Consider the following 11,130-nt stretch of genomic DNA (forward strand, 5'->3'; position numbering starts at 1 on the left):
CCCCACCACTTTCTCGCACATCTTTAGATTTCCTGTCCCCATTGTTTGTCTCTTGAAATTCAGTGCACATCACGCTTCTAGAAAGGTTCGAGTGAGTGAACCAATGGAGGAATGCTTTCGGCAAAATAGCAGGGCTGTCTTCTTCATGGAATTATTATGGGGGAATGCCTTTCGACTGTTTGTATCTTAGACTCCAAGAGTTTGATTTCCATGCAGCGTCGATACTCAGATTGGCGTGTTTGGGTTAATTCCATTCACATGTAAGTCTATAGCCGTTGCTTATCGTGATTCAATTTGCTATATTTGAATTCATCACAGTGAAGAAGGAAGCATATTAGAACCATGCACAGATTTTTCAAGCTTGTCGTCTGATCATAGTAGTTAGTGTAAAACACAGATATGAGAACTTAAATGAAATACAATAATAATAATAAGATGAAGACAGAAGATATAAGAGAGACATACATGTGGTTCGACACACAGAAACCTACTTCTGAGATAACTCTTCTTTTTCATTTTCTTTGAACTGTTGGGGCTATGGCCTTCACGCATGGTTGCATATGCTCCATGAGTAATAAAAAGAGACAGAAATTTCTTTAGGTTTTTATAAAAAATAAACAACGTTGTTAGAGAAGATTAGTGAAAGACATTTAGTTCAAGTGATCTGGAAAAGAATACCAGGTTCAATCACTAATTGGATTCGGAATAATAAGTATGCAGCTCGGCAATTGAATTAGAATCTCAGTCTAATGTTTGACTGGGATCTAATAAATATCTGATTTGGATCTTATGCTAGTTCTTCCCTGGTTTTGAAAAAATAAGGTCTCAATCTGAACCAAATCCTGTGGAAGGTGAGCTCAATGAGGTGGTCCTGATTAGTTTGAGTCGGTAATGAAGATTAAGTGGGATCAGTACCTAACTGAATCTGGATTATCCTGACTCAGTGTGTTGAATACCAAATTCAAGTCGATATTCAAATGCAACTCTCGACATGTAGATCATATTTGGAATTGTACTATCTTGATCTGAATTTGAATTATGATTTAAATTTGATTAAAATCAATGATCGATACATTCGCATGTTAAACCAGGATTTGCCTCTAAAGCAATTTGCTATCCCAAATCTGATCCGTTTGCGAGCTCATCTAACCAACCAAGGGACAAAACTACACTGACGTCATTCACTACATGTTACCTCCTTCGGCAGTAAAGCTAGAATCCAAGATATTTAGATTCCCCAAAAAAAAAAATACAAAAACGGAACCACTATGTTAAGCAATCCAAGGTGCATTTTTCACGACACGTGGCTGCTTCCGAAGAGCTGCGGCCACGGGCCGGCACGTGTGCGGAGAGGTTGGTAGCCAATTTTAGCAGCCATGCTTGCAAGCAAGCCAAAGAAAAGAAAGCAGATTGGTGAATTTGGGTTTCATTTAAATGTTATGTTGATGTAAGGAAAAAAACAATGAAAAAACATCACATTTGTCTATGGTCGGTAGAGACTAAAATGACTTCGTATTACTTCGAAATACGATTTGATTCGAAATACGATTTGATAGATTACATGATCTGCTAACAGAATTTATTTGGCTCATACAATCAGATAACATATAAAACTTATTCTACCAATTCTTCATTTGTTTGGTTGACTAATTAAAAAGGAGGGAAATGGAGAAAGTTTATTTAGCTGTGAGGGGAGGGAAAAAAGAAATTGAAGAAAAAGAAATGAGAGTGTAGTGTAAATCCAGGAAAAAAAGAAATTGAGGAACAAAAAAAGATAATGTAGTGTAAATCCAATCCCTTCAAATTAAAAGGACTGGGTACAAAAGAAAAGGAAAGGGAGGGATTAAACATTTCATTTCTTTCACTCCAACCAAACAGGACGTTAGTGGAGCATCATCCTTACTGTCTTGAAACACTTTTGACTTTGAATTTGTATAATTTTTAGTGGTTTTTTTTTTTGATAAAAATTTAAAACAAATAAAATTTGTAAATTTCGAACGCATGATATTTTACTTTTTAATTTTTTTCATATATGTTTATGATTGATTTTGTTTCAAAAGAAATGCATGCTACGAGTTATGGGGAACTCTGACTCGTTGAGCATTTGATTTGAGGATTCCCCAAAACCAAACGGTTAAGGATGACGTCATCCGCTTCAAATTCGAAGCCAACGGATAGTTCCTCTTTCGGTTAACGGACGTATGTTATGTAATATTGCAGAAAAGTGCCAAAGGATAAAAACTATGAGCTGCAGACCCCTCTTTCCACCGCCTGTATGATTTGTTGCAAATTTTTCATCTTCAGCTTGCAAGATCATGAATTAATAATTTCCACTCACTTGAGCCAGATTTAGGTAGACGCTCAATTTTTATTTTAAATAAAGTCCGATAGTTTATGCTTTAAAAGAACAAGTATTTTTTTGTTCCACTCAACAATACTATAATAAGGATTATAGAAGCAAGTCCTACACAAGCATTCATCTTTTTTTTTTTCACAATAACGTGTATAAAAATGGCATTCATAGCAACACTATTTAAATATTTTTGGAAACAAATAATTTTATATTCTTTTAACATGTGTTTTGATAAAATAGTACCCTTTTTAAGGTACAGCGGAATGCTGGTGCTAGTGAAGGTTTGTGTCGTCAGTCCGATTTTTATAAATTTTTTTTTTAAATTATTTTTTAACGTGTGTTATGATAAAATAAGAGTTAGATAACAAATGGAGGCTTTGGTTTCCATTGGGATGTGGTATGAATGACTCTTCATGAGAAAAGTTTTAACTATATGTTTTTATGTTTTAAATAATCATAATTTTCTGCAGGTACGAATTAACTCGTTTCTGTGAACCCTTAACGATTTTAGGAACGGATTTTTTAAAAATTCAGGTAGTTTTCTGAAACAAAAAATAATAGATAGCTCTTAAGAAAAAGAAAAATTAGCTGGGCCAGTTCTGGAGGAAACATGAAGCTTAGTTGGGTAGTCTTATGAATTATTTTGTCCTCTTTTCCGGGCGAGGTGGCAGGTATATAAGGCGGGTGGACCAGTCTGAAGATATCGGGTTTGGCTTTGTTCTAGGGGAGGTCACGATGGCGGCAACTAAGGAGAGGCCGGAATTCTCGCCGGAGGCGGGAAGGACGGTAGCCGTCATGTCAGAGTGGAAGGAGGAGAGGAAGGGGGAGGTCCGAATTGGCTCGAATGTGGTGGTGGAGGAGAGCATGACGGACCCTTTGGTGGTGCTGGGACCGGACGTGTTCAGCATGGTCCTCGACCGTTTGGATGCACGCAGCGCGGCACGTTCTTTGCTCGTTTCACGCCGGTGGTTCTATGCAGCCTGCGACGACGCCATCTGGGTTAAAAAGGCAAAACCTCCTCCTTCTTCTTCTTCTTCTTCTTGTCTCTCTCTTTGTCTGTTTGTCTATGGTGTATCCAGCTTCTGGCCTACGGATTCCAATTCCTTTAGGAGTGATAACGAAGTTTCTATTTTCGTTTCTTTTTCATTTTTTTGCTAGGAGGCGCTCTAGTAGGTAGCGTTCATCGTGATATTTTTTTAGTTCTTCACTTTTTGGGTTTATCTTAAGTTGCACAGCCCCATTTCTTCGGAGGCAATTGTTTTTTGTTTAGGTCACCTTCTTTTTGTGCTCTTGTTTCTGTTGGTTTTTGTCTTCCGGTGTTAGTGGATTTTCAGAATTTCGAAGCTAGTAGAAAATGAGCGTCGAGTTCCTTTTATGTAATCGGGATTTCATGTGTTGCTTTCTTCAAATCTTCGGCGATTCTTGAATGATGGTTGATTTAGATTTGGTCATGTTGTAATTTAAGCAGCAGAGCCATTTTGGCTACATAATAAGAGCCTGTGAGAATAGAGTTTACTATTGATCCCTCATGGATATGTTGATGTATGTGGCACGAAAGGATGGTTTGGAACTGATTCATGCACATGGTGGACGGGTTTTAGGCCTGTTGTTAATGATTCTGGCATTAATTTTCATTGATGATTAATGGTTGTTACTTGATGAAGAGAAAGAACCTTGTTGGTGCAGAGTAAGGTTTCTAAAGTAGCTGGTTTAAATGAACTGAACTCCTCGCCGTGTAAGGGTACGCCCCTCCAATCTGAGCAAGGGGCAGTTACTGTGCTTGTGTATGATATCTGAAAGGTGATGCTACTATGATTTTTGCTGCTACCTGGAACATGCAAACTTGTCTCGGTTATGTGGAGGATGTGCATGAGCATGCGTGTGCACACACACTCACATGCTTGGAGCCCTATTCCAGTCAGGCGCCTACAAACACCGAGGCTTACATGTGATACCTGATAAACTTAGGCTTATAATTTTTCTTTCATAGTTTACTCTGTAGAGAACATTCTTCCTCCATATTTTGTTTGAGGAGGGAAGACGATGAACTTGCTCCTATTATACCAGATTCTGATGCTGTAATATTTTGACTTACAAAAGAGCAATGACATGTCGATTGTGTTTCTGACCTGTCTGTCAGACTTGACTCTGTGTGGGTGTGTGTTTCTCTGGTCAGAACTTAGTTGTGTACTTTCTGCAATTGTTACAAAATTCTTTGTTACTGTGTTGGGTATTTTTTTTCATTTTTTGGCTGAATTCATTGATACTTGACAGTTTTTGAATATTCACTTTGGATGCATTGGAAGATGAATAACTCTTGAGATTGCCTAACAAAATTGTGACGCCTAAGCTTGTAATATATGTCTATGCATATAAAAATAAATGTGCATATATATATTATATAGTGTACATTTGAACAAATAAGGACATGTATGTGTATGTGTGTGCATGCATGAATTTTTGTATATTTGAATAGAATATGTTTGCATGTGTTTTAGTAATACTTCCATCATGAAGTAGATTATTCTCTGCACATTTAAGTTCTTGAGTTCAAGCATTAAGTGCTCAAATAATGAAATGATATTATAATTATGGGGCATGCCTGTTGAAAATTCTTGAGAGTTAGGCACTCAAAAACTTAATTCTGCTTGCTTCACCATTTGAAGTTCCTTATTTGCGTGATAAAGGATTCCTAAGATAGTTCCTGCGATACAAAATATTATGTGTTTTCACTTTGCTATTTTCTTGCTGGTTTTGCTACCTCATCTCCTTGTCCTTTTTAATTTTCACTGTGTTAAAAATTTAAAGTTTTGAGTTTTCATGGACAATTCCTGGGACCAAAATCAGCCTTCATATATTGAGTAGGTCGCCTGAACTTGCATTTCCTTTTATTTTTTTAATCTCTACAACAGTTCCAACTTATATATTACAAACTCCACTCTGGTGGATATTATATTTCTTGTTTTTATAGATACTCCACAAGTTGGAATGTCAAGTAATACGTGGACATGGAGGTGTTTGAAGAGTTTATAACAAGTGAGGTCCTTCGTTGATAATGTACCAAACCACTGACGTAGTAATATTATTTCTAGTTTATTCATTGTAAGTTCATCCTTTTTTCAGGTGAAGGAGTTGTGGATGGATAAGGCACATATCCCTCGTATGGCAATGATGCGTGGGCTCTCTAAGCTGGCTGCTTATTCCATCTCCTTTTCAGATGGGAAACGTGTAAGTAGACATTGACTTGTTGAAGGGTAATGTTATGAATCTATTTTAGTTTTCTGATTGTTTAATTTTTTTTACCTTCTCAAGTTCGGAAGTATTTTTCTGCTTTGCCTCAGAGTGGATTTTAGCCTGTGGTTTTGAAATTTACTTGGTTTTGCTTTGTGTGATTGCTCAGAAAGCAATTGATTCATTGTGTCGAGATCTGAACTATCTACATGCATAATTAGTCAGCTAATGTACTTCAGAAAAGTATTGTTGATACTGATATTTGGCCAAACTGTAAATTGAGCTCATGAAAGGTGTAAGGAGAGGTTTAGGCCTTTAGGGTAATAAAAAGTTTATTAACCTTCTTTGAAAAAATTGCTATTGATAAAAACCCCAGACTTCAAGCAAACCAAGGATGAAAGAAGCAGGGGAAGGCTGCCTTCATCAAAATATCGAGCGCCCTCCCCAAGATACAATAGGTGGGGATCTTTTAGAACCTTGATTTTGATGCTTAGAAATTTTTTTGTTAGTTGCAATGTACAATCACTATCAGACTGATGAGATCTTACAGAAAGAGTTAATAACTTTACTCCTTATGGCAATTGGTAGAGCCAAACTTTACTCATTATGGTATACAGGGTAGAACCAATCATACATTATCAAGGAAGAACATGGAGTTGCTTCTTTCCTTTTAAGTCCCTTTGTTTGTGGCATAATTAGCAAAACATACACTTCAATAACATAGTCATGATTTTTTCTCAATCCACTATGCTTACACACTCAATTTGGTTTTGGTTTGTTTCCAGATCTTTGTTGGAAATTTTATAACTTTAAATGTGTTAGGGCGCTCTGTTACCAGAAACAAAAAGGACAAGAGGTAAGGAATGAGATGGATTCAGAACACCCTCCTGCCTTCTCTCTTTCCTTTTTTTTCTTTTTTTTTTTTGTTATACATCTCATAGATGTAATAGGCTCCCAATCCACATCTGCCACCTGTGTGGTTGGGGGGCCTGCATGTCTATATGTCTGTTTTAAGAGGATTAACTCAATTATAGTTGTAAGTGTGTGCATAGACATTTTTGAGACCCTTTCTTCCTGTGACCGCAAAGGTATAATCTGGATGTTCAGTTTTATTAGAATTAACAATCTCCTAATTCCTTGCACTTTTGAAACTCAGTTGTATATCTTTAGTCAGTAGAAAATGAATCTATTTACTTCTTAGAAGGGTCAAATTTGCAACAATGTTTGAAGGAAATGCTCCAAGTGGAGAGTGTTGCACATATTTGTGGTTCTCATGTTTCAATAACTAATTTATGTGCACACAAACACACACATCCAAACCAACAAAACCTTTTGTACAAGCACAAGCACGCTTGGTGCTCTTCCCCCCACCCAACCGTGCATACACATATCTATACAAGAGAGAGAGAGAGAGAGAGAGAGTCTACCTTGGTTTTGGTCCATAATATAGTAGAGTATTTATCTATCTACCAGACTTTTAAGCCATCTGTGTATGATCCACAATATTTTCAGGATTCCTTATCTTGCCTGTCAAATTCATTTTTGTGTAACAGGATTCTTCTTTTATCTTTCAACAGCCTTTTTTGATAAGAAAGCTTTTGTCTGATAAGTTCATGGTTTTCTATGCTTAAGGTTGTTAGGATCTTCCAGATTTTCTGTTCGTAATTTTCTATTTTTTATGCAAGGGAGTAGAGGAGCAAGCTACTCCTAAAAGGTCTTTTGTGTTTAGTCACTATTTTTAGGTCAACATGTATTGGGCTTTTGGCCTATGTTCCAGTGACTCCTAATGAAGTATTTGTGGAGAAACTGAATGACGATGTAAAGTTGTGTTTTAGTAAAACAGACTTGCTGATCTCACTTAATCTCTTTTCACGTATTTCTCTCTGCTTGTCACAGAACTCTTCCTGTAATGAAACATTCCATCAAGATAGTTTGGCTCTGCTCGTCTCTGCTTTGCTAAATGAAAGTGTCAAATCTGCTGTGTGTGCTGATAAATTCTGCAATCGTGATAAATTGAAGCCTCTCTCTCTTTCTCTCTCTCTTTATATATATATATATATATATATATATATATATATATATATATATACATATGTGTACGTGTGTGTGTGTGTGTGTGTGTGTATATATATATATATTATATATATATAGCTGCATTGTGTTATCCTTTGAACTTGTTAGGATATGTTTTTTGTGATACGTGTTGCTTTTGCAGACCCGCATCACAAAGGATGATCTTTGTGATCATGTGTGGGAGTTTCATTTCAAACAGGTAAGCTAAAAAGCCTCAACTTCTTATGGTACTCATGTGGGATTACTAGTTCTCCCAATGGGTTCCTGTAAGTGTAAAAATTTCGTACCCTTGGCTGCTGATTATGAAATTATTTTGTATAGATTGCTCCAGAGTATTGGCGTAATCTAGACCCATCATGGAGAGGTACTGGCCCTCCAATGCGTCGTTATTTCCATCCAGATGGCACTCAGACTGCTGACCTTGAAGACCCAGTCTGGGGTGGCCATGAGTGCAAGTTTTCAATAGTTACCAGCTTCGTGGGTGATGGCAGGATTAGAGACCATTATGTTAGAATTAATCGATGGCCACGTTTGTCTGTCTCACGAAGGCACGATTGGAGCTGGGAACTGGACAATCACCTCTACAGTTATTCCAGCGTTCCTGATTCACACAAAGTAGGAGGAACAGGACCCCTGTTTCCAGTATGGTAAAGCTGGACAACAGTGCGTAGAGTCATGGCAATTAGGAGAAAATAGTTTTGTTTGTGTTTGGATGTTACTCTGGAAGTATAGAATGTTAAGGGGCTTTTCTTTTTGCTGAATGTCAGTTGTAGATAGTTTGAAGCTGTATGTGTTTCTTGCTTCCTCTTCTTTGTCGTACATCTGAAGTTGCGAAAGTTGTTTTCATGGTGTTTATTGGTGTAAGTAATAGTTTAATGTAGTTGTGAGTATAAGGAAACGCTATAATGTATAGCCACAGTGTGACTATACAAGGTATATACTATATACACTTGGTTGATTTCTTCTCTCCCTTTTTTCTGTTTCCTTAGGTTCCTTTGATTCGTGGCACCAATGGTGGCATGAACTTCCTGCAGGACACATATTCGTGAGGTGATGTATTTACAGAAAGTAATATCTTCCAAATTTGAGAAATTTTTTTGTTAAAGTGGCTTGGGTGGGGTTTTCACGTCACTTGTGACAATAAAATTCTGGAACAGCAAAGTCCCTTGAAACTGGCTTGTCACATGTATGAGCTTGTTCTAGATATCTACCTCTTTTCAGCTTTTCAGTTTTGAAAGATGGAATCTGGTTTCAAGTAAAATCCTTGGTTTATGGCGGCATTTAGAACCAATTCAGGGGTCGACGCGAGGCTTCCCATCTTCTGGACTGTTGTCATTGTTTTCCCGCGGTGTTCTCCCGGTTATTGTCGTGTTAAGCCATTTCGAGCAGGTCACCGGTCGTCGATAGTTGCCTTTTCTTCCCCCTTTTTCCTGCCCGCTTAACAATTGATTGGTGGTGTGCCTCTTAACGGTGTCAACCCAGCCATTTTTCCGTCTTCCTCTCTACTTCCGGGTCTGTTTCTTTGATAAACTACTGATAAGAAACGGTAGGGATGGAATCTTCAGCTCAGTGATCGCCGTTCGAATCTGACCTCACTTGGAAAAGTTGCTCAGGTTCTGTTTTTCTAGTGAAAGTTCTATTTCCCAAAGAGAAAAAAGAGAGGGTTTTTTTTTTTGGTTGGTTCATTTTTCTACTGGAAAGCTGGAGTAGTTTTCCTCACCGCTTCTGTCTTCCAAATTTTCTATAAGCCTTAGCCAGAACCAATTTTGATCCGCGAAGCATGCCATCGTCTTGAAAAGAAAAAGGAAAACTGCATGTTTTCTTGCACAAGGAGGAAGTATGCCGATGGTTGGTGGCTTTTAGATTCTAACTTGTGGACTGTTGGAGTTGGAGCATAAAGTAAACGTGGATTCGATCAAAAGGTCATCAGTTGCCAATTTACATTCTGGATGGACGAAGCTCTGGACGCTCACTGGTGTCGATCGTTGAGGATATTGGACGGCTGTTTTCTTGACGTGAACAATTAGGATGAAGAAGTGTCGCAGCTGTCCTGCTTGCCTCCTATGCGACAACATATAAATTAGAACCGTTCATCACACATGCGATACAACTTGTTGGCAACCTTACTTGGCGATCAATAGGAAGAGAGTAGGGGAATGAAGCTACAACAATGGGAGGTAAAGTGAAGCATATAATACAAAATGATGAAACATTTCTTCTTAGCTATTCTCGCAAAACCAGTCCATGTACTCATGTATCATTGCTTCACTTGACCTCTTGAATCTCGTCCAGTGCATAGTTATTGGTTGAGACGTTGGCATAGTTCACCTTGTTGAACCGTACAACCACTGGATAGCGGGAGTTGGGATCCTGCAGATTGAAATAACAGATCCATTACCAATTACATTCATATTACAACCTTCATGCATGAGAGAAGCCCGCCAACACACTATCATCAATCCGAAACACATTGGCATCGATATTATTTTTTTTGTTAGAGAAAGAAAAGTAAAAGCAGCGAATGATTAAGAGAAACTGACAGAAATAGAAAAAGAGCAAAACCTGATCAACGGCCACCACGGACCCGACGCCGTTGTACCAGTAAGACTCCCTCCTTAGGATCTTGACCTGCAACATAATAATTGTAATTAACACTAATTAGAGAGATAAGATGCTATTCTAAACCTAAGTTATTCTGCCAACATCAGTTGTTCTATACTAGTACTGGCTAAGATACCAGGATCTATAGAAAGTGCCATTTGAAAGAGAAGAAATCCAAGTGGATGAGCCTGAATCTGCTACTTTTCGAAGGAAAAAAAAAAAGCAAAGCGGCCATTGAGATAGGTGATAGCAATTGGGGAAGTTATTTGCCAAGCTTGTGTAGACTACAGTCGGCTTCAACCACTGGTTGATTTTCTCGCAGTAATCATTGACACTTGATTGTGTTAGCCATGGCGATCATGAACTAAGATCATAAGCCCTACCAGAAACGACAGATCAAAGAAGCGTTTCTCAACAAACATAATGCAATGCTGGGAAGGAAATCTCATGTCAATGATAAGGAACTGTCTCACCTTTGTCCCGCGCTTAGGGCCAATCGGTGGCGGAGGAGGTGGCTTGGCAGCAACCGCCTCTCCCTCAGCAGTGGCTGGCTTGGCTGGGGCGTCGCCTTCCTGAGCTCTAACCACTAGTTTTCGATGGTTGGCGCTCCTCCGGGTGAAGTGCAAGGAGGTGCGAGATGATGAAGAGGAGGAAGAGGTGAGGCTCGAGCCCAGCGCGAACGCAGTGGCCGCAGATGCCATATTGCACGTAGCCATGTTAGGACCCTTTCAGCACTCTGTGTGTTGAGTACCCAAGCTTGAGCACCACCACAGCCTCAACGACCAAAGAAGATAGAGGGTGTTGCAATTTCCAAGGCGATTGGTCGATTTCGCTGCGCTTTCTTAACCTTTTCTCTCGCTTTCTTGGCGTCC

The 11,130-nt window shown here is 38.6% G+C and overlaps 2 protein-coding genes across 4 annotated transcripts; one reads left to right on the forward strand and one right to left on the reverse strand.

Annotated features, from left to right (window-relative positions):
- Positions 1-3,067: 3,067 nt before the first annotated feature.
- Positions 3,068-9,544, forward strand: LOC116252495 (uncharacterized). 3 transcript variants are annotated; one of them, XM_031626797.2, is made up of 5 exons: positions 3,068-3,361; positions 5,477-5,581; positions 6,370-6,440; positions 7,800-7,856; positions 7,979-8,148. In XM_031626797.2, the coding sequence occupies exons 1-5, from the start codon at positions 3,089-3,091 to the stop codon at positions 8,004-8,006; spliced, it is 534 nt and encodes a 177-aa protein (XP_031482657.1). In that variant the 5' UTR covers positions 3,068-3,088; the 3' UTR covers positions 8,007-8,148. The 3 variants fall into 3 exon arrangements, with proteins under 3 accessions (XP_031482657.1, XP_031482659.1, XP_031482656.1); XM_031626799.2 differs by lacking the exons at positions 7,800-7,856; positions 7,979-8,148 and adding an exon at positions 8,647-9,544; XM_031626796.2 differs by lacking the exon at positions 6,370-6,440 and having other exon boundaries at positions 7,979-8,615.
- A 142-nt stretch (positions 9,545-9,686) lies between these two features.
- LOC116252497 (photosystem I reaction center subunit IV B, chloroplastic-like) lies at positions 9,687-11,122 on the reverse strand. The gene is made up of 3 exons (XM_031626804.2): positions 10,732-11,122; positions 10,220-10,285; positions 9,687-10,027 (listed from the first exon to the last, which is right to left on the reverse strand). Exons 1-3 carry the CDS (start codon positions 10,972-10,974, stop codon positions 9,923-9,925), a joined length of 414 nt encoding a protein of 137 aa, XP_031482664.1. The 5' UTR covers positions 10,975-11,122; the 3' UTR covers positions 9,687-9,922.
- Between the last annotated feature and the right edge of the window lie 8 nt (positions 11,123-11,130).

This window comes from Nymphaea colorata, chromosome 4 (genome assembly GCF_008831285.2).
Source record: "Nymphaea colorata isolate Beijing-Zhang1983 chromosome 4, ASM883128v2, whole genome shotgun sequence".
Lineage (NCBI taxonomy): Eukaryota > Viridiplantae > Streptophyta > Magnoliopsida > Nymphaeales > Nymphaeaceae > Nymphaea > Nymphaea colorata.